Source organism: Giraffa tippelskirchi, chromosome 10 (genome assembly GCF_054371585.1).
Source record: "Giraffa tippelskirchi isolate mGirTip1 chromosome 10, T2T-mGirTip1v1.2.pri, whole genome shotgun sequence".
NCBI lineage: Eukaryota > Metazoa > Chordata > Mammalia > Artiodactyla > Giraffidae > Giraffa > Giraffa tippelskirchi.
This window is the reverse complement of record NC_137284.1, coordinates 66,421,648-66,449,573: the sequence shown is the minus strand read 5'-3', so window position 1 is coordinate 66,449,573 and position 27,926 is coordinate 66,421,648. Positions and strand designations below refer to the sequence as shown.

The 27,926-nt window shown below is 35.0% G+C and overlaps 1 protein-coding gene across 14 annotated transcripts in view; it reads right to left on the bottom strand.

The window, feature by feature from the left end:
* PHF14 (PHD finger protein 14) overlaps positions 1-27,926 on the bottom strand; it is a 198,816-nt gene that overhangs the window by 88,135 nt on the left and 82,755 nt on the right. For 13 of the 14 annotated variants that reach the window (XR_014067027.1, XR_014067028.1, XR_014067026.1 and 10 more), the window contains 2 exons: positions 23,229-23,279; positions 22,989-23,110 (listed from right to left, as the gene is read on the bottom strand). Coding sequence is in view for 7 of the 14 variants with exons in the window: in XM_081535370.1 (XP_081391496.1) it covers positions 22,989-23,110; positions 23,229-23,279 (173 nt within the window). In the remaining 7 variants the exon portion in view is untranslated. Of the gene's footprint in view, positions 1-19,338; positions 20,451-22,988; positions 23,111-23,228; positions 23,280-27,926 lie in introns of those variants that run through there. The other variant, XM_081535376.1, reaches the window with a different exon arrangement.

The window sequence follows — 27,926 nt, the reverse complement described above, 5'->3', positions numbered from 1 at the left end:
AAACACTGAAATAGGAAAAACAAAAGCTTTAAGAAGGAACGCTGGTCACCAATGTTATTAAATGCTGAAACAAGACCAAAAATGAAGAGTACTTAGAAAATTTAAATGCCTTTGAATTCTGAATTTAGCAATTCAGAATTTATCAGTGACTTCTTCAATTAAAAAAATAATTTTGCCTTTGTAATCAACCAGCAAACACAAATTCGATTTCCTCAAGGTCCAATCACCAAACACTATTAATAAGGTCCAAAACATTATATAAAAAGTTACATAATTGAAAAGAAGCTTCAAAGAGCTTGAAAATATGCATTCTCAATATTTAAAAAGTTACAAAATAGTCTCTGAACGACAAATTTTTTTTAAATCAAAAGAATTTGACATACACCAGTAAAGCAAACTAACATCTTATATTATGCTAATACAAAAATATAAACTAAAACTGTTTTTAAATGACATAGTATCTCTGCAGGTCTTTAAAAATATTTCAAGCAAAACTGCACATAGATCATCCAAAGGGCAGAGACAAATAATATGCACTGCCTGACTAGCTAATGTATGAGATATTAGTTGGTTATGTCATAATAACACATATTAGTTTCTTCAGACATAAGTATGATAACATATAAAAATTAAAAGTTCAGTTTTGCCAAAAGTATCATTAGCAAGCAAAACACATACACACACAAAATACCTGAAAGAAAAGGCCTATAACCTATACCAAAAATATGTGATAAACTCATTTTTAAAAAAAGAGAAAACATCTCAATAAGGAGGCACAAGATATGGAAAGACAATACATGGATGAGAAAATCCAGATGGCTAATCAATATATGAATATTCAACCACACAGTCACAAAATAAAACTCAAAATGTCAATTTCTATCAAACCAAATTGTCAAAAACTTATCCAATAACATCCTCACACAATTATGTATATTGGGAAATGATACAAAAATATATATTAAAACGTAAAATATGCATATAGTTTGGTCTAGCAAACTCAATTTGGGATAGAAATCAAACAAAAAAACATGAATTTACATTTATAGATAAGTACTAATAAATTATGGTTTATTTTATTGTATTATTTTATTGCTATTTAAAAGACTGGTTTAGTTCTATATTTATTGAAAAAGTCCAGTATGTGTTTTCAAGTTTAAAAAAAAACAGGGGAAGTTTCAGAGTAAAGCCTACAATAGCTATAAAAGGGAGAGAGGGAGGAAGTCAGCCAATACACCCTGAATATTTTGTTTGCACTTAGAAGAAAGAAGTATGGCTGATTATACACTAATTGACTATGTCTGTTACCTCAAAGGGAAAGGGTTTTGAGGAAGCAGGGTGAAAATAACATTTCTTTGTACCCTTATTAAGCAATTAAAACAACATATATTGCATTAATACTTAAAAAACAACCTGTTAAATTAACAAATATGCTCTAATCCAGTATGCCAGTATCTCCAAAATAAAAGTCTATCTGTATATGCCAAACATTTATTATACTGATGGTTTTAGTTTTTTCCAGAATTGTATGCGTATGTATGTATAATGTATGTATACAGTTTCTTCATGAACATGTTTAAATTTTGTAATTATTTTTAACTACAATGTTAGAAAATATTATAGTAATAGTTATGCAAAATAGTACATTAAGTATCTTTTTATATCTTACTTATGTAATATTACAATCCCCCAAACAATCATAAATTGTGGTATTTTAGGTCAAATAATTCTGCACAGAACTCTGCCACAAAAGGACTTCCTATCTTTCTGAGAATGCTCACAAAGCATCTCTTCTCTTTGGGAAAGCCTTGGTCTATTCTTCCCTACTGGCTTAAACCTACCTATTCTTTTACAAATCCATTGGCTTTACTGGCTACCATTGTTTCTTTTTTTACAATTATCTTATTGGGTAATCCTATACTAACAGTTCCCTTTATCTGAGAATTTTCAGAAAACTGATTAACAAATTTCTGTGGCTTTCTGGTAATAATGGTGGACAGTTGGGAGGAAGAAAGGGAAGAAGGAAGGAAGAAGGGAAAGCGAAGGACGGTACTGCTGCTGCTGCTAAGTCGCATCAGTCATGTCTGACTTTCTGCGACCCCATAGACAGCAGCCCACCAGGCTCCGCCGTCCCTGAGATTCTCCAGGCAAGAACACTGGAGTGTGTTGCCATTTCCTTCTCCAGTGCATGAAAGGGAAAAGTGAAAGTGAAGTCGCTCAGTTGTGCCCGACTCTTAGCGACCCCATGGACTGTAGCCTATCAGGCTCCTCCATCCATGGGATTTTCCAGGCAAGAGTACTGGAGTGGGCTGCCACTGCCTTCTCCGGAAGGAGGGTAAGAGGGAGGGAAAAAAGAAAAAAAGGAAGGAAGAAAGTGAAAAAGAAACGGAAAGCAAAAGAAAGGTACTTGCTCAGTAAGGCATACTTAAATTATATCATTAACAAAGTGCCAAATCATTTTTAGTTGAAAACATAGGGATTTATATCCACACTGCATATTATTCTAATTAGTTCTTTTGGTCTATATAATCATTTGAAGACAAACTGTTGAACTCAATGTAAACCCTCCCATTTTGAGACATTTGCAAGAAAGAGCAGCAGAATTAAAGTCTGTCAGGCAACTAAATATAATCGACAATAGAGTTCATAAAGAGTGATGGTCTCTTATTAAAGCCAGCTGGGAAAACGGGCAGATTGAGTGAGAAATTTCCAGTTAAATTTCCATTTCTTTAGTTGAAATTGCACCTTTTATGAATATTCCTATAATCCCGGGGATTCAGGGGGACCAAAGTAGTGTTTAGTCAAATACTATCTGATGTTATCTTTTTTCAAAAGTGAGATACTAAGAAATATGTATGTGCAAAATACATTTCCAAGGTTTTTGGTTTTGTTTTTTAAATTATTGTGTGATGGGGCCCATATCCAGGCACTCTGTATCAACTCTAAAACAGAGTCCAATGCTGTACAAATGTTACAAAATATATTTTAGAAAGTTACTTTCTCTTTCTCAGCATGTTTCCATAGGTGCAAAAAAGTTTTATGTGTGACAACTTTATGACTTCATTCCCAATAGAAATGTGCCCTCTCAAAGTTAACAGGCATTGATCTTTAGACAGTGAGCCTATAAAATCAGCTCTAATAATACACATCTAAAGTGACAATAAAAAGTAGGATACTTTCTGGTTACACGTAATAGGTGAGGTCTGCTGCTGCTGCTAAGTCGCTTCAGTCGTGTCCGACTCTGTGCGACCCCATAGACGGCAGCCCACCAGGCTCCGCCGTCCCTGAGATTCTCCAGGCAAGAATACTGGAGTGGGTTGCCATTTCCTTCTCCAGTGCATGAAAGGGAAAAGTGAAAGTGAAGTCGCTCAGTCGTGTCCGACTCTTAGCGACCCCATGGACTGCAGCCTACCAGGCTCCTCCATCCATGGGATTTCCCAGGCAAGAGTACTGGAGTGGGGTGCCATTGCCACTCCAAGGTGAGGTCTATGTAATTACTAAACAAAGCTGTCCTGATTTACTGACATGTCATTTCTGATCAAGAGTTACTAGGAAGAAAAAGGAAAGGGGAGGACAATGGAGAAAAAAAAATTAACTTGAAAGAATAAAAACACTGCTTTAAAGATATAATAGAACTAAATGATTTGTGTATCACAGTTAACATAAAATGTAAAGGGGTAATAGTCATGTTACTAAAAAAAAAAATTAACTTATTTATTTTGAAAACAGATTCCTATAATAGAATTCAGTGCTTGGTCACTCTTCCCCTACATTCCTATCCTAAACTTCGGTTTCTTTTTAATGAAAAAAAGGAGTCAGCAAAACAAAATGCCACCATTAAATCATTCTGCAACATTTTGTGTCAAAAATGTAATGGGAAATGCACACATCAAGGGAAAGGTTACTGTTCTTCCAGAACATCTTTTCACTTGGTTCACGGCTCATCCTTCTACATAACCGTGCAGGCACTACTGACGGTCTTCTCTCGGTTTAATGTGGCATTTGAAGGATTATGGCATTTTCAGAAACCACAGTGCAGTGATTTTAGTGGTTATCTGACTGAAAGTGATACTGCGATTCAGAATAACTGCACTGTTTATGTGCAGTGGTAAAAGTCAGCTATCAACTCATTTCACATTATCAACCTAATTCTTGATTGCATATTTTCTTAATAATACATGAGGTCAGTCTAGAAAATAACGCCAGAATTAGAGAAAACTCCATGTAAATGGGAGCCTGCTGTACACAGGTATACTATATTTAATTTTAAATCCTATTAACTGCATTGTTATAGAAAGAGCTAATTCAGAAATTGATAATCTTAACTCATTTCAGTTTAGGATAAATGTAACTGAAACTGTTTCACAAGAAGGGTTAAAATGAACAATTAAAAGGAAAATTCTCAGAAATTAAAATGAAAAGAAACCATATATCATACATGTAAATCAATTAAGAACTATAAAGATACAGTAAATGAGATATGCTATAAATACCCAGATAACATTTTAATCAACAAATATTTGAGATTACTTATATTAATATATTTAAAGTATATTTAAAAGCTCTATCTATAATATTTTATTTTATAGAATTAATAAAAAACTTTTCAGATTGAAAGAAAACAGTTTCTACTATAAACTATTTCTCACAAACCTACATCTTAATTAGTAAAAAAATGAAAAGTGGCTGCCTTAAAATTAACTCATATGTTTCTGGTAAGCTATGACCTATAAAATGTATAACTGACATCAAAATTAGAAAAATAATATGGATTAACACAATAAAAAATAGCACTGTTGGTGGGAGGTTTGTGCTGTAAATTGTTCAAAATCCCAGACTCCTGGGTATTTTTCATTTCTGAATTTCCTTCTCTTCTCCTTTAGTCTATGATATAATGAAATCACAGAATGTGAAAATTAAAAGGGATTTTCAAATATATATAATACATTGCTTAATTTATGAATGAGATAGATGGTTTCCAGAAAAGTTGTCTGCATCCTCAAGGTGACACATCTTCAAACTCTCAGTTTTAGTCCTATACTCTCCACCATCATTTTGCCTGGTTAGTTATCTAATTAAGTTTTCAAGTGAGGTTCATTTTTTGAGCATATTAAGATAAACATTCAATGCACTATCACTGCCAAAGAGAGACTGTCCTTAATAAGCAAGAAAATTATATTCCTGGTTTTCCTAATTAACAACTTCTTCATATATGTTAACAGCATTATGTGGAAAATTAGAGCTGTAATAATGACATATACCATATCTAAATAATAAGTGAATAGGGTGAAATGAGGGGAAAAAATGAGGTTTGATAACTTACTTTTATCCTTATTCAAAAAATAGAGATAGAAATATGAAAACATTTGTTCAAATACAACATTATAACTAATACACACACATTCACACATGTACATTTTAAAACCTGAACAAGATCACCCTAAGGTTAAAGAATTCTGAGGTTATGTATTTCTGAGATTTAAGTCTCAGTTTTATGTATGCTAAAGAATCAACTAAATGATGCAAAATTTCCCAAGTTGGGAGCAAACTAACATTTATTTTATGCAGATTCTGAAATGATAATGTTCTTATTTGCTCACTGAATTTCAAAGGACCGCAATTCTTTGTCTACTAACTTGTATTGTTCTACTCATTTAAATAATCTCTCTTCTCAAAAACAAAACCCTCAGATCACAGGTAATTAAAAGGCTGACTACAACAGACGTAAATCTGTTTTTCAAATTTAATTTGCCAAATGCAAATATACTGCACTTGTGATCTTTTTTTTTCCCCACAACTGGTGGTTAATACAAATACTCACCTCTCTAAATTTTCACATCATTGTGCCTATATACTCAAGATTTCTTCAGTATATTATTAGAGTGATGCTGTTGTGTTCTTCAAGACAACACAGAGGGACTACAGAAGTATTTAGTAAACAGAGGACCACAATTAAAATGACGAGTGACCAAAAAGGTAAAGATAAGACACATCACACATTTTTCACAAACAGCAACTTCAATTAATATATGCAACATTATGTATGTGATTTATATATGTACACTAATACCATTTTAATGTGTATAACATAAATACAATGTAAATATATTCATATACCCTTCACCCTGAAAGTTATTTGTAAAAGATGTAACTTGCCCCTGAAAAAAGGATAGAGTATATTTCCTTAAAAACAAAAGTCCCAGAGATAAACATCTACAAAGGTCACATTTATTGAGTCCTATGCCTCTCATTCAGAGAAGGCAATGGCACCCCACTCCAGTACTCTTGCCTGGAAAATCGCATGGATGGAGGAGCCTGGTAGGCTGTAGTCCATGGGGTCGCTAAGAGTCAGACATGACTGAGCGACTTCACTTTCACTTTTCCTGTTCATGCACTGGAGAAGGAAATGGCAACCCACTCCAGTATTCTTGCCTGGAGAATCCCAGGGACGGCGGAGCCTGGTGGGCTGCCGTCTATGGGGTCGCACAGAGTCGGACATGACTGAAGCGACTTAGCAGCAGCAGCAGCATGCCTCTCATTTAATATAAAATACAAATGAAGAATAATATCATCTATAGTTAAAAACAAAAAGTAGTTATTTTAATAAATCGTTTTAATATCAAAGAAAATCAAATAGTATAGTGGGAAGAATAAAGATTACAGCACTATAGTCGCAAAGAACATCAAATTTAATTAAAAAAAAAAATCCAAAACATCAGATATGATCCCAAAAGGGATGTCATCATTTAGCCTGAAACAAATACATTTATCAAAGGCAAGTTTTATTGTACCAGGGAGCTGAAATGTAAATTTATGTTGAGTCTGTATGAGCTAAGAGCACAGACTGTTTGAATCTGAGTTAGCAGTTTCACTACTTTCTTTTGGGAAGTTATTTATGCCTTAGTTGCCCCATCAATTCAATGGAAGCAATACTACTGCTCACCTTATAGGGTAGCTGTAAGGATTGAATGATTCAATATGTACATATATATATGGTATCTGGTCCATATAAGCATTATATAAATGGTTTATTACAGTTGTTTGCACATATATAGGGTATTTACAATTCCCTAATTACTGTGCCAGGCCATTTACTTCTATTTATCTCAATTAATCCTCCAACAACCTCTGGGTTAGGTATTACTGACTATGGTTATCTTACAGATAAAGAAACCAAACCACATAGAACATAAAGGCAGAATTCCCAAATAACAGAAACAGGTTTCAAACCCAGGTGCCTGGCTATAAATACCTATTTTTAATCATTCATTATATAAAACTGTTTCCCAAAATGTAGAGAGACTCTAAAATTTAATAACATTTAGGCTTTTCACATAAATTTAGCAGGTATGCTTTAAAAATATCCAATGCAAAATATCATGCTGAAGGAATAAAATGGGATAAGTTTTTCATATACAAGATTCACTTTAATTAGAAGTATCTATTTCATTAAATTCTTTTGTTAAAGAAGAAACATATTCAATGACAGGTGTTCAAGATGGTATGGCAGGCTTTATTTAGGACCATCATGATAGATTTAGGAACCAGTGCATTGGGATTTTATACTGGGGCAGAAAGACTAGGCCAAACCCTGAATACAGTATGACCAAGAGGGAATTTATAGAAAAAGTGCATGGTGGGGATCAATGGATAGAAAATTAGTAAGCGGAAATGTCAGTGCTAAGGGGGTTTTGGCTAAACTGACCTGAAAGAATTTTTTCTTGAGATATGCCTGGGTGATCAGAATGGTAGAGACTAAAGAACCTGATCAGATACCTAGGGTAACCAGAAGACATCAAGGGTGAGAGGTTCTGGTTAAACTGACTGAGCAGGGTTCCTGCTAAAACCAGACATTATAAGGAAACATACAGATGAACTTCGGAGAAAGTTCAGTAATCTGACTAAAGTTGATCCAGCAAAGAATCTTTGTTGCCTTTAGCACATTAAAAAAATTGTTTTTTGAAGAAAAAAACAGAAACTAATTTTATTTAATCAAACACATGTAAAAGTAATATTAAGATTAAAAAATGGATTAGGAAAGGAATAGGCTATGGGGAACAAGTGACAAGAGAATATTTGCAGTGGTTTCCTGAGGGTGAGGGTGAGGGTGGGATATGGGATATGGGATACATGGCATATGGAATCTTCCCCAACCAGGGATCAAACCCAAGACACCTGCAGTTGGAGTGCAGAGTCTTAACCACTGGACCACTGGGGAAGTCCATAAGAGTAATATTAAGATGAAAAAAATGGATTGGGAAAGGAATAGGCTATGAAGAATCAGTGACAAGAGAATATTTGCAGTGGTTGTCTGAGGGTGAGGGTGGGAGCTAGGATTGACAGTAAACAGGCAGAGCACTTTCTGAGGTAATGGAAAATTCTCTAAAATGGGACTCTATTGATAGCTGAACAGTTCTATACATTTACTAAAAATTGTAACAGTCTACATTTAAAATGGCTGAATTTGTACAGTATGAAAATTAAATCTCAATATACTTATTTTTAAAAAGAAAAAATATTTGCTCTTTATCAAAGGAAGTAGGCTGTACCAAGGGAACTTATTTTTCAGTCTCTTTAGCTAAATGAGAGAAGAGGCAACAAGAATGACTTCCACTCTAAGAGACTTAATCAAAAAATATATATATTCTACACAGTTACAGGATAGTCTAGAAAGATATTCTGAAAGTATGTGTTTACAGGAGAGCCTGTGAGGGAATGTAATTTATCATAGATTTGGGAACTTGAAACATCACATATGATTATCAGAGGTAGTCTGTTAGAGCTCAGAGATGATATAGCCTGACATCTTTTCTCTTCAAATAAAAAAACAGAGACCCTCTGAGATTCAGCAACTTGATACAATTGGTAAGAGACAAGCTTGGACTAACTGAGGTCTTCTAATTCTCAGTGAAGTAATCATAGTCAATCAGAAACCCTTATTTACCTACCCTTTTTGTTGTTGTTTGCTACAAGTATATACTATTTTAAAGTTTGTTTTTAATAAGTAAAAATGAAAAAACAAATCAATTAAGACCTAAAGAAAAGTCTTTGCTCTCAAAGAGATGACACTATTTCAGTGTATAAAGCTGAAATGCATAGACTTAGCAGTGCATCAGAAAATAATTTAACAAAAATTTACTCTGATTAATTTCCTGTACCATATTGTAGAAGACTATGAGAATCATGAATAAATGGAAGGCCTGACTTAATCTAGTGAAAAAAGTAATTCATAGATAATTTTCAAGAAGTGGATAAAAAGCATGATGTGGGATTTTATGTGCATCCCAAGGACAATCAAAGTAAGAAAAACATCATTATGGGATCATGTAAGTCTGGAAGGATACATGAAAGGAGTAAATACTGACCTAGTCCTAGAAAAGAATATGATCTGAAATAGTATAGGAAGCAGAAAAGTCTCAATCAAACAGTTGTAGTGCCCATCCAAAAGATAAGCATACTCAAGAAAAGAAGCAACTGACAACTGAAATAAAATCAATAAATTGCTTGAAAAACACAGCTTACCATAACTAAGGTAAGACAAAAGAAAAAGCTTTCAATAGCTCTATTATCTAAATATTTTAAAAGTCGAGGGACTTCCCTGGTGGTCTAGTGGTTAAGACTCTGCCTTTCCAATGGAGTGGGTGTGGGTTCAATCTCTAGCTGGGTAACTAGGACCCCCACATGCTGCATGGGGCAGTCAAGAAATAAAAAGTAATAATAAATAAGTAAAGATTTTTAAAAATAAAATTAATTCCCAAAAACCTCCCAACAAAGAAAATTCTAGTCCAGAATGGGAGAAAATAATAGCAAATGAAACAACTGACAAAGGATTAATCTCCAAAATACACAAGCAGGTCATTCAACTCAATACCAAAAAAAAAAAAAACAACCCAATTAAAAAGTGGGCAGAAGACCTAAACAGACATTTCTCCAAGGAAGATATACAGATGGTTGATAAACACATGAAAAGATACTTAACGCTGCTCATTATTATAGAAATGCAAATCAAAATACAATGAGGCATATCACCTCCTACCAATCAGAATGGCCACCATCAAAGAATCTACAAACAATAAATGCTAGAGAGGGTGTAGAGAAAATGGAACCGTCTTGTACTGTTGGCTGGGAGTGTAAATTGATACAGCCACTATGAAGACTGTATGGAGATTCCCTAAAAAACTAGGAATAAACTACCATATGACCCAACAATCACACTACTGGGCATATATCCTGAGGAAACCATACTTGGAAAAGACACACACACTCCAATCTTCACTGCAGCACTATTTACAATAACGAGAATATGGAAGCAAACTAGATGTTCATCAACAGAGGAATGGATAAATAAGCTGTAGTACATATATACAATAGAGTATTACTCAGTCATAAAAAGGAACACATCGGTTCTAAAGAAAAGGATGAACCTAGAGCCTATTATAAAGAGTGAAATAAGTCAGAAAGAGAAAAACAAATATCATATATTAACATATATATGTTGAATCTAGAAAGATGGTATACTGATGAACCTATTTGCAACTCAGCAATGGGGACACAGACCAAGAGAACAGACTTGTGGACACAGTTGAGGAAGGAGAGGGTGGGATGGATTGAGAGAGTAACACTGAAACAGGTACCTTACCATCTGTAAAACAGATAGCCAGTGGGAATTGGCTGTATGACACAGGGCACTCAAACCCAGTGTTCTGTGGCAATGAAGCGGGGTGAGATGGGATGGAAGGTGAGAGGGAGGTTCAAGGAGGGGACATGGGACATATGTACACCTATCGTTGATTCATGTTGATGTATGGCAGAAACCAACACAATACTGTAAAAGCAATTATTCTCCAATTAAAGTTAAATTAAAACAAAAAAAAAGAAAACTCTGGTCCAGATGGTTACGTTTGAGGAATTCAATGAAAATTCAATGAAGACATGAAATCTTTTAATGCTTTTAAAAAATAGAATAGTTTCTAACATCTTCTAGAAGGCCAGTATAACCTGAAAAACAAAATCTGATAAAGACTTAAGAAAAGAAATTGTAAGAATAATACTTACATGAATAGAGACACAAAACCCTTATCAAAATACTAGCAAATGAAATCCAAATATATGGCCCAGGATGGCCTTATCCCAGGATTGTAAAGTCGATACAACTTTTTTAGGTCTCCATCTGCGAAGGATGGAAAAGCTAGACTGAAACACTGCTTGTGCATCTACTTGTGCCAAGATCTCCTTATTGAGAAGTCTTAACACTTCTCACCACTGACTCAGTATTTTTCTATTTCCTAGCCCTTTCCCTTCTTCTTCACTCCAGTCCCTGGGTCCATTAAACAGCAAAAGCCTTCTGATTTTAACCGTAACGTTCAGCTTGGCTTCTGATCCTGACTGACTACCTCAACATCTGGCAGCTCTCAACACCTGCATAAACAGTTATTTTTTTTAAATCTTATTTAAAAATTTCTTATACAATAGCATCAAAAACATTAAATGCTTAGGAATACATTTAATAATAAACATGTAAGACTTCTACAATGCAAACTATAAAAACATTGATAAAAAAAATAATGGATATCTGAAAATCTGAATATAAGATATACCTAGTTTATGCATCAGGAAACAATTCTGTTAATGCTCCCCAAATTCATCCACATATTCAACACAAAGCTAATCAAAATTCCAGTTGGCTTCTTTTGAAACACTGTGGTTAAATATATGTAAGATTTACCATTTTAACCGTTTTTAAGTGTACATTTCTGACACATTACGTATATTCACAGTTGTGCAAGCATCACCATCATTTATCATTTTACACAGCTGAAACTCAGTATCTATTCAAACATTAACTCCCCAGTCATCCTGCTCCTGGCAAGAACGACTCCACTTTCTCTATGAATTTGACTACTCTTAAGTATCCCATATTAAGTAGAATCATACAACATTTGTCCTTTTTTGACTGGCTTATTTCAGTCGGCATTAAGGTCTTCAGTGTTCATTCATGTTATAGCATGTGTCAGAATTTCCTTCCTTTTTATGGTTGAAATATATCCTGAGGGCTTCCCTGGTGGCTCAGTGGTAAAGAATCCACCAGCCAATGCTGGAGACGTAGGTTCGATCCCTGGATCAAGAAGATCCCCTGGAGAAGGAAATGGCAACCCACTTCAGTATTCTTGCCTGGGAAACACCATGCACAGAGAAGCCTGGTGAACGAGAGTCCATGGCATTGCAAAAAGTGGGACATGACTTAGTGACTAAACAACAACAACATGTATATATCATATTTTGTTTATCCACTCATCTATTAATGGACACTTGGTTTGTTTCCACCATTTGACTATTACCAATAATACTGCCAGGCTTTCCTGGTAGCTCAGCTGGTGAAGAAGCTGCCTGCAATGCAGGAGACTCTCGTTTGATTTCTGGGTCGGGAAGATACCCTGGAGAAGGGATAGACTACCCACTCCAGTCTTCTTGGACTTCCCTGGTGGCTCAGTTGGTAAAGAATCTGCCTGCAACACGGGAGACCTGGGTTGGGAAGATCCCCTGGAGGAGAGCATGGCAACCCACTCCAGTATTCTTGCCTGGAGAATCCCCATGGACAGAGGAGCCTGGTGGGCTGCAGTCCATGGAGTCACAAAGAGTCGGACATGACTGAGCAACTAAGCACACATAGCAATAGTGCTGTCATGAATATGAATGTACAATACATCTTTAAGCTCCTGCTTTCAATTCTTTGGGGTATATACTCTCTGGAAGTGAAATTTCTTTTTCTCCATATCCTCCTCCAAACTTCTTCTTTTCTATTTTTGTTTGTTTAATAATAGTTTGGGTTCTAATGGGTTTGAAGCAGTATCTCATTGTGGTTTTGCTTTGAATTGCACTAATGATTAATGTATAGCATCTTTTCATATGCTTAATAACTGTGGAATTTCTTTGGAGAAATGTCTGTTCAAGTCTTTTGCTCATTTTTAATAAGTTTTTTTCATTGTTGTAGATGATTTATTGTTCTTTTTACATTCTTGATATCAATCCCTCATTGGATGTATGATTTGAAAATATTTTCTCACACTTTGTCAGTTGTCTTTTCACTCTGTTGGTAGTTTCCTTTGACACAGACATTTTTAACTTTGAATGAAGTCTAATATATATTTTTGTTGTTGTTGCTGGCCTGTGCTTTTTTTTGGTATCATATCCAGGCTTTCTTCCTTTTAATAAAAATGGAAAGCTCTTTCTGACACTAATATGAAAATGCAAAGGATCCCAAATAACAAATGAGCTTACGATAAGGCCTCAATAATCCAGACATTAGTACTGGCCTAGAAATATGTACATAGCTTGATGGAACAGAATACAAAGTCTAGGAACTGACCCTCATTTAAAAAGTCAATTAATATTTAACAATGAAACCAAAGCAACTTAATGTAGAAAGGAAATGCTTGCTAGAAATTTATTAGAAAATTGATGCTGCTGCTGCTGCTAAGTCGCTTCAGTCGTGTCCGACTCTGTGCGACCCTATAGACGGCAGCCCACCAGGCTCCCCCGTCCCTGGGATTCTCCAGGCAAGAACACTGGAGTGGGTTGCCATTTCCTTCTCCAATGCGTGAAAGTGAAAAGTGAATTGATGCTAGAAAAGTGAATTGATGCTAGAAAATTGATGCTAGAAAACTAGAAATCCACACGGGATAATAAACAGACCTTCCTTAACTCTACCTGAAGTTTAAAATTAACTTCAGATGAACCACATAATGTCAATATAAAAGATAAATCATAAAGCTTTTAGAAGAACACAAAGATAATTTTTGTGACCTGGACCTAAGCAAAGACTTCTTAGATACGACACAAAGGCAATAATCATAAAATAAAAAGTTGCTAAACTGAACTTAGTAAACTTAGTAATTTCTGCTCTCTAATACCGTTAAAAAATGAATAAGCAGGCCATAGATAAAGATTGTATGTTTGAAAAACATGTATTTGCAAAATAGAGAGTATATTAAAAACTCATATAAACTCAATACTAAACATACAATCCAATTTTTTTTTTTTAATGAGCAAAAGAATTAGCTCACAAAGGAAGACATACAAACAGCCGGTAAGCATATAAAAATGTGCTCAACATTATTATACATCAGGGTAATGCAAACTAAAACCACAGTGCCATTCCCTCACACATTCATTACAATGGCTGAAATCAAATAAAAACTAAACATGCCATTTATATGTTCTACAAGAGGTAACTTCTAGGGGAAAAAAATAAAAAAGTGCTTGCCTTTGAGAAGAGGGAATGACTAGGAAAGGACACAGCTCTTGAGAGTGATGAAAACTGTTCTACGTCTTGAGAGAAATGGGAGTTACATAAGCACATCATAAAAAATTGTTACATGCTTTTCTTAAAATTCACCAATTTATTCATTTAACATTTATATATTTCACTGTTTGTAACTTTAACCACACACACACACACACACAACTACTGAACTTAGTAGATTTATTTTTTGCAGCATTATTCATATATTAAATGCTAGCATTCTTACAGAGTTTTAATTCTGGTATTAAGCTGATTGAATTAAGCTTTTTTTTTTAAGTTAATACAAATATGTAACCAGGTCTTCAAAAATTATAATAAACTTTCAAAAATAAAGTAGACCTCACTAGATTTTTTCTTAACATCAAAAAGCTTAAAAATCAATTGTCAGCTAAACAAAATGAAAATTTAGAAATATTTTCTCAAAATATGGATATAATGATGTTAAACTATCCAGAATATGACAGAAATACGTTTCTGAATTCTATTCAATTTTAATTTTACTTATGCATTAGGTGATGTTGTTTGGTATTCATATCAGAATTACCTTGAAAATCTGTTTCTATAAACTATTTCTTATAATGGTTATTCAAAAAGTAAATGTAAGTTTTTTAAGCAGTTAAAACTCTTAAGAAAAGGAAGTTTCAAGACATAATTATACTCCTCTGTTTAAATTTTTAAATAATTCCTAACGCTTCATCAGTTTGTATTTAGAATGCTACACTCACCTTCCCTTTTGATGTGAACCTTGTTAAAGTAGCACCTTTCCTCAGGCTATGAGTTAGAGGAAATCTATATGTCTTTAACATCTTGATATGCTACTTTATCTTTGCCTTTTATGTAAAATTAGATTTTTATATCAGATTTTTGATATTTTTAAGCCTATTTATATTAAAAATAAAAATTAGGAAGATTTAGTATCTGGCCAATGAATCTGTAACGCAACCTCCTATGAAGTGTGTAAGCCATTAACTACCACAGGGAGGCGCTCTTTGCTCCGTGACTTGGAGTAAGAACAGGCAAGCTATAAGGATATGTAAAACAGAGACTGTGCCTTCTAGATGGCCAGGCTTGCAAGAGAGTAAAGTCAAGTAATATTACAGCACTAACAGCAGTGAACTTCAAGAAGAGATATATCACACAGGACATTAAGGGTGACATGAGGTGATACATTTTACTACACACAACTGAAAGAAATATTAGACCTCCAAGCTTTGGAAACAATCCTTTAGAATACAGCAATTTGTACTACACCAATCACCTACTCAGGGTTACAAAACAAAACAAAACATTAAAACCTATCCTTGAAACTGTTGGTAAAACTAAGGAATAGAAACAGAAGATTAGCCAGAAATGTCTTTGTGCAGGAAATGTTTTTAATAATTCGAAATTTATTAGAATACAAATTTTAAAATTTCTATTTGTTTCTAAATATCCAAATAATATACATTTGCACCATCACTTGACATTCCTACATAAATATGCAAATTTTATCATTAAGACTGATTACTATGTGATAAACTACATAAGAAACAATGAATTGGAAAGTGTATAATCAAAATAAAATAAATCATTTGAAATATTTTAGTCAGTCAGTCAGTTCAGTCACTCAGTTGTGTCCTACTCTTTGTGACCCCATGGAGTGCAGCACACCAGGCTTCCCTGTCCATCACCAACTCCTGGAGTTTCCTCAAACTCATGTTCATTGATTCAGTGATGCCATCCAACCATCTCATTCTCTGTCGTCCCCTTCACCTCCGGCCTTCAATCTTTCCCGGCATCAGGGTCTTTTCAAATGAGTCAGCTCTTTGCACGAGGTGGCCAAAGTACTGGAGTTTCAGCTTCAACATCAGTCCTTCCAATGAACACCCAGGACTGATCTCCTTTAGGATGGACTGGTTGGATAGCCTCGCAGTCCAAGGGACTCTCAAGAATCTTCTCCAAAACCATAGTTCAAAAGCATCAATTCTTCAGCACTCAGCTTTCCTTATAGTCCAACTTTCACACCCGTACATGACGACTGGAAAAACCACAGCCTTGACTATACGGACCTTTGTTGGCAAAGTAATGTCTGCTTTTTAATATGCTGTCTTGGTTGGTCATAACTTTTCTCCCAAGGAGTAAGCATGTTTTAATTTCATGGCTGCAGTCACCAACTGCAGTGATTTTGGAGCCCCAAAAAATAAAGTCAGCCACTGTTTCCCCATCTATTTGCCATGAAGTGATGGGACCAGATGCCATGATCTTAGTTTTCTGAATGTTGAGCTTTAAGCTTTAAGCTTTTTTCACTTTCCTCTTTCACTTTCATCAAGAGGCTCTTTAGTTCTTCTTCACTTTCTGCCATAAGGGAGGTGTCATCTGCATATCTGAGGTTATTGATATTTCTCCCAGCAATCTTGATTCCAGCTTGTGCTTCATCCAGCCCAGCGTTTCTCATGATGTACTCTGCATATAAGTTAAATAAGCAGGGTGACAATATACAGCCTTGACGTACTCTTTTTCCTATTTGGAACCAGTGTGTTGTTCCATGTCCAGTTCTAACTGTTGCTTCCTGACCTGCATACAGGTTTCTCAAGAGGCAGGTCAGGTGGTCTGGTATTCCCATCTCTTGAAGAATTTTCCACAGCTGTGATCCACACAAAGGCTTTGGCATAGACAATAAAGCAGAAATAGATAGGAGGAGATACCCCATGCCCAAGTCAGGAACAGCGGCTGTACTTCGCTAGACCGGCAGTGTGGAGATACCCCATGTCCAAGGTCAGAGAAACCCCAGTAAGACAGTAGGCACTGGAGCAGCTGTGAGGAGATACCCCACGTCCAAGGGCAAAGGAGAAACCCCAGCAAGATGGTAGGAGAGGCAAATTCGTGTTTAGAATCAAACCCCATTCCTGCCAGAGATGCTCGGAGGGCTCAAACAAGCCGTGTGTGCACCAAGACCCAAGGACCCCACAGAGACGGAGACAGAACTGTGTTTGAGCATCTGCTGTGGAGGTACGGGTCGGTGGTGGTTTACCACAGGGACAGAGGCTCTGGGTGTAGCAGACTTGGGTATGGCATAAGCCCCCTTGGAGGAGATCGCCATTAACCCCACCATAGAGCTGCCAGAACTTACACAGGACTGGGAATTAGATTCTCAGAGGGTACAACAGAAACTTGTGCACCAGGACCCAGAAGAAAGGAGCAGTGACCCCACAGGAGACTGCCCCAGACTTGCCTGTGGGTGACCAGGAGTCTCTGGCCAAGGCGTGGGTCAGTAGTGGCCTGCTTCAGGGTTGGGGGCGCTGACTGTAGCAGTACATGCAATAGATCTTTTGAGGGAGGTCACCTCTATCTTCATTGCCTCCATCATAGTTTGGCCCTAGGTAAATAGCAGGGAGGGAACATAGCTCCCCCATCAACAGAAAATTGGATTAACGATTTACTGAGCACGGCCCTGCCAATCAGAACAAGACCCAGTTTCCCCCCAGTCAGTATCTCCCATCAGGAAGCTTCCATAAGCCTCTTATCCTTCTCCATCAGAGGGCAGACAGACTGAAAACAACGATCACAGAAAACTAACCAATCTAATCACACGGACCACAGCCTTGTCTAACTCAATGAAACTATGAGCCAGGCCATGTAGGGCCACCCACAACGGCCGGGTCATGGTGGAGAGTTCTGACAAAATATGGTCCACTGGAGAAGGGAATGGCAAACTACTTCAGTATTCCTGCCTTGAAAACCCCATGAACAGTATGAAATATTTTAGGCAATCTACCAAATGTAATCAATTATTCTTAAGAGAAATGAAAATAAGTTTTATTTTTTTAAAGTACTTTAAAACAATCTATTAGTATTTAAAGTGATCTTATGTTCTGTGAACACAGAGTTACAAGTAAGATCTGCTCTCTTAGTCTAATCGAATCTCTGGGGAAAAAAACACCCCTTACTATGACCCAGGCAATCTATAAACCTCCAACAAGCTAAAACAGGAAAGGTAATTATAAATTGAAAAATCTGAATTATCACAGAGACCAATATTTGAAATAATTGATAAATATGAATTTGTGTTCCTAGTAACTTATGATACCATCAAATTGCTTTGAGGAAGGCACTCAGAAGCTAGATATTTAAAATGCCAAATAAATAAAAATGCTAATAACAGTGTTAACAGACCAAATAAACATCCTAACCCTGCAACCAAAATGGTTCAATATCTATATATATAATTTGCCATATACTCAAATAAGGAAGAGAATATAGTAAACATTTAATGGTATAGACTTAGCCATAAAAATAAAACAGCTGCACAGATCACTTCCTACCTTCAGTGCTTCTAAGTAATGGCCACAATACAAGGTAAAACTAAAGATGTTACTTCAGAGGACCAATGGATTTTAAGGATCTTAGTTTTAGGAGACCTTTTTCCTCTCTCGGAGAAGGCAATGGCACCCCACTCCAGTACTCTTGCCTGGAAAATCCAAAAACTATTACAATATTGTAAAGTAATTAGCCCCCAACTAAAATAAATAAATTTATTAAAAAAAAAAAAAATCCCATGGATGGAGGAGCCTGGTAGGCTGCAGTCCATGGGGTCGCTAAGAGTAAGACCCGACTGAGCGACTTCACTTTCACTTCTCACTTTCATGCACTGGAGAAGGAAATGGCAACCCACTCCAGTGTTCTTGCCTGGAGAATCCCAGGGACGGCGGAGCCTGCTGGGCTGCCATCTATGGGGTCGCACAGAGTTGGACATGACTGAGGTGACTTAGCAGTAGCAGTTTTCCTCTCTATCTCCCGTTAAGTAATAAAATGTGTCCCACTGAGTTTACAGTTAAGATAAAATCTGAAGCCTAAAATTTTGGTCTTATTCCTAATTTGATAGTTTGATAAAGATGTGTAGAAAACAATAGCCAACCTACCTCTAAAATCTATCTTTTGAAAATAAAATATGTTCAAGAAGAATAATCACTTTATTTCTACTTTTACATTAATATATCAACATCTCAAATTTGGGATTCCTAGTCCTTTACCTAATACACAGAAAAAAACTACTGCTCTTTAGCGACATGAAGACTTTATTTTTTAAACATTTTATCAAATACTTATACTGAGTGAACAATTTGTTCTAGGAATAAATTAGAATAGTAAATGTTTTTAAATTAATTCAGCAAAGAATAATCGGTCACTACTCATATGGCAAAGTCATTTATTTGCCAAGCATTTACTGAGCATTAAATGTCCCAGGAACTGAGGAAGCAAAACCAAGTAAGATATCACTAAGAGCTCAAAAGTAACTCCAATAAGGAACATTCATAGCAAAAAGATAAATATCCCCAAAGACCTCATAATTTGAAGACAGTTTCAATTTGCCCTTTAGCATTTAATTGCACTAAATAACACAGAGGAATATATTTTCAATTGGAAACTTTCCAGCTAAATTTTAATTAAGTTTAAAAAGTAGATGGCAAAAAAGGAAGCACTATTTTTTTTTAAATCCATATAATAATGTAAACCATCTTTCATCCATGAGACACTGATAACTTTCATATTTCCCATGTTTAAAAGAAATAGTTTGTCAAATCATTTTAGGGACGTTTCAACAAATTCAAATTTTTTGTCTCCCTTATTGCAAGAATAATCATATACAAAAACAGGACAAGCACATTCTCTGAAAGGTAAAAAAATATGCATTAGTATTATTAATGTAACATATTTACCAATTAGAACCCTTATTTCAGAGCACACATACATGCATTCTTTGAATTACTAAGCATTAATAATATCACTGCCCTACTATCTTATACAGAATAACTCACAAAGCTTATAATGGAGCACAGCATGATTGTGATCATGTACAAGAGAGGAAAAAACCAAGACACAGAAATTCTAAATTACTTGTCAAAGACCAGAGAAAACTTAAGAGGCAAAACAGAAAATAACATTTGGAACCTACTATTATAGGTAACTGACAAATTGAATGCAACATTCTCGTGATATTAAAAAAATCATACATGTAAATTAACATATACACATTTACAAATAACTGAAAAAGCCAGGAACATCTTAAGAATTTTTTATATAGCCTGAATTACATAGAGAAGTGTGGTTTCAAAATCAAAGCTGCTAAACAGCCGATTCCAGTGAGTCATGTACATTAGTTCAAAGGAACCTGAGAAAATACAGTATATTCAATATAATATTAGTAATTAAATTATGACCCAAGAAGTTTAATTTTATAAGAGGACTTAATAAACATATACAATAAGTAATATGATCAAGCACTGAAATATATCTTCAGGGGAAAAAAAAGGTTAATTTAAAATGTCTTAAAAGTAAAGTTAAAAAAATAGCATGTGTACATAATATTTAAGATGCAACTTAATCATAAAAGTGTGGGTTTTGGGGAGAGGGGTTTGCAAACAATGATGGTACCAATTACAAAATAAAAGAGATCTTAGGGGAAATGGTAGATATTGGCTTATAAGCGTACCTCTTTAAACACATGAAATTCTATATAAAATTCTTCTTTAACCTCAAGAGCAATGTGCTTAAACTAAATATGTGTGTGTGTGTGTGTGTGTGTGTATAAAATATAGATAAAATATATATGTATTTTTAAAGAACAATCACATCATAACTATAAAACATTTTATGGCAAAGCTTTATATCCAGCTTATTTTGTTCTCAGAGCATTATTAATATATAATGTTTATAAAACATTTAATTCCCTCTTCATTACCTCTAAAATCTTTGCAGAAAATCTGATATTATCTTCTTAACAAGGCAAAACTAAGGAAGAAGATTTGTATATCCATCATTTCTAGAGTAACAAAAATATCTTTACCTTCCAGAAGACATTCACAAAAATCCAACACTGGAATGTTATAATAATGAAAGTGAGGATGAAACTTTTATAATAGGAACTGATTAAATAAGTGAGAGGAAAGGCTAATAATAGTTAAAAATGTTTATCAAGAATCAAAGAAAGATGATACCTATTTTTTCTTTTTTAAGACAACTATAAAACAATGTCCTGGAGATACTCTTGTTATAAAGTGGTTTTTAAGATGAAAATTGTATTTACTTCTTGGGTTCTTTTTTTCAAATACATGACCAAATAAATAAAAAATTGACAAAAACATATAGAGTCTATAGCAAAAAGGCCTGCATCAGCCTACTATCATAAAAAAATAGAAGGTAGATATTTACATAGATTTTAATAGTTATAAAAAGAATAACCAGCTTTACTATTGCTTCAAAATGATCATGCCCCACAATGCCACTCTCAACCCCCAAGGGTATTTTCTTCTAGACTAAATTTTTGTTCATTATGCTTTTAATTAAGAGTGCTTTTTTTTTGTTTTATTTATTTGTTGTTTTATGCATTCCAGTATGTTACGCTTATGCTTGGGATTTCTTTTTTTATATAAACCAGAAAATCATATTGTGATGAGAATTATTCATGGGTCTCTTCTGATACTAGAACTAATTTACCCTAAACTTAAATGAACTTAATCTCTAGGAAAGCTCTCATGATATTCTACATAAAGTATTTCAAAAAACAGAGGTCTAATATTACAGACTTTTTCAAGTTTGCTGAAGCACTTTGTATTTCTTCACTGGAATTTACACTTTTTCTTTTTCTACCTCAATGACGGCATAAAGAAGTCGTGAAATTTAAAACCACATGCCTTTACTTTAAGAAGTTAAAACAAGCAAATTATATACTTTTAATGACAAATAAATGATATCATTTTGGAAGCAAATATTTAAAATCTTATAAAGGTATTAATACACATTGACTAATAATTTTTGAATCATTTATTTTCTATGCCATGAGTTAGTCAGGGGTTTAGCAAAAGACAATTTTTGAAGGAATTCAGAACGTGTTCCCATAACATACTAAAAAATTCTTTGTGTCACTGTCCTTTGAAAGAGGATACCTCTTTTTAGATGAGGTCTCCTTTTGATCACCCACCTACTGCTTCATCTCACTGAAAGCTTTGCACAATTTCATCATTTCAGCAAGAGAGGCAAATGGCTAAAATTAGCAGTCTCTGGACCCTCAGGAATAGCCACGATGCCATATCACCTGAGATTCCTGATTAGAATTATGTCTGATTTAAAAAAAAAAAAGTAACAAAACAAAACAAAGAAACAAAGAAGAAAAAACAGAAAACAAAAAATGTCTATCTAGGCCATCTTTTCACCTTTCTTTATTTCATAAGAGAGAAGCATTTAACACATTTTTTTGAAAAATGATAAGAAAGTACTAACAAAGCTTGTGTCAATAAAAAGTATTTCTTATCATTACTGCTAAAAAACTTATCAACTTTTATATGCTAACAAAACTCAGTAATTTTATTGCTTTATGAGATAAAACATAATAACCTTAGCACAAAGAGTTTAAATCAAATTATTTTTGTGGCCTCTATATATAGAACACAGTCAACTTCTCATGTCAAGGGAAAATTAATTCTCTTTTGTTCAAAATCCAGATTATCACTCTTAACTATATCTAAACCCAGAGAATAACCATGTGTAGCACATTGGATGAAATTTGTTTCTGAAGTACTTTTTTCACTAAATAATATTTTAAGAAAGGTTCTATACTGTGATTTTTCCCCCCCCCATTATATCTGTGATGAGAAAATGATTAGGATGGAACCTTAATCCCCTAAAGACAAAGTCTCAGCATCCAGCTTACCTGACAAGATTTTCATTGTCTCCAGTTCCCTTGCAAGTTGCACATTCAGTTCGTAAATCTTCAGCCTTGGGCTTCTTTTGTAACACAGACTGCCTTTGTCTTCTCTCTCTAGGAACTCTTTCCTGTCATACAAGGAAGAAACAAAATATAAAATCAGGATATGAGGAAAACAGAAATAATTTTAAGCAAGGAAGTTTCTCAAAGTTTAGGCTATGCAAAATATGCTTAACTTATTCCAACCTCATGTTTTTCTTCCTCAGGAATGAAGCTTCGTTTTCGTCCTCTGGTTCTCTGAAAAAAAGAGAAAGAAAGAAAGAAAAATCCACAAAAATATCCAATGTTTAATTAACAGTAAAAATAAATTTTCTCTGTTAAATGTTACTGCTTAGGTTAAACACTTGGAAAGTTAGCAGCATTTCTAATTAATGTAGTACTGCTCTATTGCACTTTGTTACAATTTATATCATAGAAAATAAAAACATGACAAATTAAGTTCAGCCTATAGTAGGCAGTGCTTTACCTTTAAATAACAGATATCTGATAAGAAAAATAAAATACAAAATTAGCTTGAAGATTTATGAACACCATAGATGTCATACTATGATGATCTATGTAGAACATTTAAACTTTCATAACTTATCATATATGACTTCTAGAGCTAAACCTGGACTCACACTACATCTATTGTATGCCTCTGTGTGTGTGTGTATGTTTGTGTGCTGCACAAACATGTCTGAGTAACAAAGAATCAATTTTTAACAGCTATGAAACAAGTGGGAGGCAAAGGTCTCAGATGTCTCCCAATTCTGGTTAAAATAAAATTAACTAAAACATGGTATAGGTGACATGGTATAGGTGAACTTATTTACTTAAAATTCTTAAAACTTATATCCTGTATTTCAGAACACATTTATCATGTGAAAGACAACATTCGTATGTTTTAAAGTAATACAAGTACAATAGTATTTGCAGCCCATATGTTAAAAATCTCGACCCACGTAGCACTGATTCTGGAGATTTAGAATTCTCATGTGAAGATCACTGTTCTTAAGAGAGAATGAAGAGAAAGGAGGCACCACTTTCAAAAAGTACTTTGTGTGAGATCAAGGAACATTATTCCCAAGTTACAGTAGGGACCAAACAATTCTAAATTACTGTCATTTCAGCTTTCCACAGTACCAAGTCACTTGTTATTTGGAACCCTGGCTAACTACATTCTGTTTAATCCACCCCTGGAGGAAAAGAGGGCAACAGAGGATGAAACAGTTGAATGGTATCATCAACTCAATGGGTATGAGTTTGAGCAAACTCAGGGACGTAGTGAAGGACAGGGAAGCCTGGCCAGCTGCAGTCTATGGGATCACAAAGTCATCGGACAAGATTGAGCAACTGAACAACAACAGATGACCAAGAGTTAACTAAATCAGTCATTCAAAATAAGTAAATTTAAAGAAAACATATTCATTTACATTTATACTGTCAATCAGTATATTTTGATTATATTATAGAAGAAATTAGGAAGAAAAAGGAAGACTGTACCCAGGGAAAGGTTTCAAACGCAGTCCACACTGGACATGACTGAGTGACGGAGCACACATACATCTATTTTTAATTCCAAAGAATTAGTACTAAGCCTTGCTTCTCAAAATATGAATCATGGTTCATAAGCACTGGCATCCACTGGGAGTTAGTTAGAAATGAAGAATCTCATGCCCACAACAAAATACTGAATTAGAACTTGTCTTTTCACAAGATCCTCAAGTAAGCCATATACACATTAAAGTTTGAAAACAGCCTTTAATATTGACAACACTTACCCAAGTTCTAATTAAAACCTTACGGCTAGCTCTTTGTATGGTCATCTTTCCCTTCTATGACATTCCTTCCTTTTATGCTTCAAATTCTGTCCCCCTACACAATTTCTCTCAAAACTGGTGAGGACCAAGTCATATTCATCTTTTCGCCCAATTAAACTTAATATAATGCATATTACATAGAAATTCAATAAATTTGTTTAAATAAAATAAATATAAGTATTTGGATTGAACTACAAATGAATACACCAGATAATACAAATGATAACACTGACAAAAAGGGTAAATTATTGTTCCCTTCTCTAATAATCTATTTTCAATTTGCAAAAATTATGCATAGAGCCATTTCAATAACATGAACAAAATAAATAACCACTATCAAAGGAAAAATATTCAAATTACTTATTTTAGTTCTATGAACATCTAAAGAATGTTCAAACAGCCTTCACACATTTCCATATTTCTCTTCATTCAACCCATCTTTTGTTGAGTCATCTAGTTTTTGAATCATCTACTCGCTGAATTAATTTTTAAAGTATATGTGTCAATGCTCCAAGTTCACGTTCTCAGTTCTTTTTATTTACCATTTCTGATTAATACTTTAAATTTTCAAACATCTGGCTTGATTCCATCAATTGGAAGCTTTACATACCCATTAAAGAGCTAATGTTTAGGTAGGTTGGTAAGGTGTCCAGGGCCCTCAAGGAGGAAGGGGTCCAGAGCTCTCCAGGAGAAAGGGGTCTGGGGATCTCAAGGAGGAGAAAAGGACAAAGGTTTTTTTCCTACATAGCTTTGTCTTAGTCACTATAACCATCTATCTTGCTCAAGGACATGTTTCTCCTTAACAAGAACCTTCTGACTAATCTTGTTATCTTAAGACATATTGTGGGAGTGGGTCTGGTAAAACCTTTCTATTGTTAGTTCTAATCTTGTTAATTTAAGATGTATGTTGTGGGGGGGCCTCATAAAAGTATATAAGGCCTTGATAAGACTAGTGAGTTGGGGGCACTATCCTTCCCCCTTCTGATGTCTATGTCAGAAACTTTCTCTCCCTTTTTATACTTTAATAAAACTCTGCTACACAAAAGCTCTTGAGTGATCAAGCCTGGTCCCTGATCCTGAAGCTAAATCTTTGGAGATCACAAGTCCACATCATTCACTGTAAGCTATCACCCATACTACAATTACTATCATAAAGCATAATGCTACAGTGATCCTATCTTACAACTACAGTTACATATCTCTACATTTATAAAGTCTGTTTTATATTTTATGAAAGTAGTATTTTTAAATGAATAAACATTTATAATTATCTAAGTCATTTTAACTTAAGTGCAAATATTACAAGAAGGTAATCATTTATGTATTCCTGCAGCAATTTTAAATAACTAAATGCAAGAAACCAACATAAACAATTTCTAGCCAGAAAAATAAGGTACTAGCAACATGAAATTATAGCATCTTAGAGTTCTGAGAAGGCAGGTCACAGAAGTAACTTGATCAGCTGTGATCACACAGCTGATGACTTAGGGTGAACTTCAAACCCAGGTCTCACAACTCTCAATTCAGTGATTTTTCTTGCATGATAAATCCAAGATTAATAATTTAATTCCACATCAGTTCAGTTCAGTCGCTCAGTCGTGTCCGACTCTTAGCGACTGCGCGAACCACAGTGCGCCAGGCCTCTCTGTCCATCACCAACTCGAAGAGTCCACCCAAACCCATATCCACCGAGTTGGTGAAGCCACCCAACCATCTCATCTTCTGACGTCCCCTTCTCCTCCTGCCCTCAATCTTTCCCAGCATCAGGGTCTTTTCTAATGAGTCAGCTCTTCTCATCAGGTGGCAGAAGTATTGGGGTTTCAGCTTCAACATCAGTCCTTCCAATGAACACCCAGGACTGATCTCCTTTAGGATGGACTGGTTGGATCTCCTTGTAGTCCAAGGGGCTCTCAAGAGTCTTCTCCAACACCACAGTTCAAAAGCATCAATTCTTCGGAACTCAGCTTTCTTTACAGTCCAACTCTCACATCCATACATGACTATTGGAAAAACCACAGCCTGGACTAGACGGACCTTTATTGGCAAAGTAATGTCTCTGCTTTTTAATATGCTATCTAGGTTGGTCATAACTTTCCTTCCAAGGAATAAGCGTCTTTTAATTTCATTGTTGCCATCACCATCTGCAGTGATTTTGGAGCCCAGAAAAATAAAGTCTGACACTATTTCCACTGTTTCCCCATCTATTTGCCATGAAGTGATGGGACCAGATGCCATGATCTTAGTTTTCTGAATGTTGAGCTTTAAGCCAACTTTTTCACTCTCCTCTTTCACTTTCATCAAGAGGCTCTTTAGTTCGTCTTCACTTTCTGCCATAAGGGTGATGTCATCTGCATATCTGAGGTTATTGATATTTCTCCTGGCAATCTTGATTCCAGCTTGTGCTTCTTCCAGCCCAGTGTTTCTCATGATGTACTCTGCATATAAGTTAAATAAGCAGGGTGACAATATACAGCCTTGACATACTCCTTTTCCTATTTGGAACCAGTGTGTTGTTCCATGTCCAGTTCTAACTGTTGCTTCCTGACCTGTATACAGGTTTCTCAAGAGCAGGTCAGGTGGTCTTGTATGCCCATCTCTTTCAGAATTTTCCACAGTTTATTGTGATCCACACAGTCAAAGGCTTTGACATAGTCAATAAAGCAGAAATAGATGTTTTTTCTGGTATCCTCTTGCTTTTTCGATGATCCATCGGATGTTGGCAATTTGATCTCTGGTTCCTCTACCTTTTCTAAAACCAGCTTGAACATCTGGAAGTTCATGGTTCACATATTGCTCCTTAATTCCACATAGAGATGAGTAAAACTATCAAAAGAAAGCAAATGTCTTTTTCTCACTTGATAGTTAAATAAACTGTAACACTCCGATGTCTAAATGAAAAGTTCTTACATTTTGAAACAAGTAAATGAGACAAATCTACCCAATAGAGAGGAGACCTCAATACCTCAAGCTGACTCTATATTCTACTCAATTTGGTACCCTATACATACAATGACTAACATGATCCATTACCAAAGTGATTTATAGCAAGCTTCTTTAGCAAATATGATATAACCAGCATTTC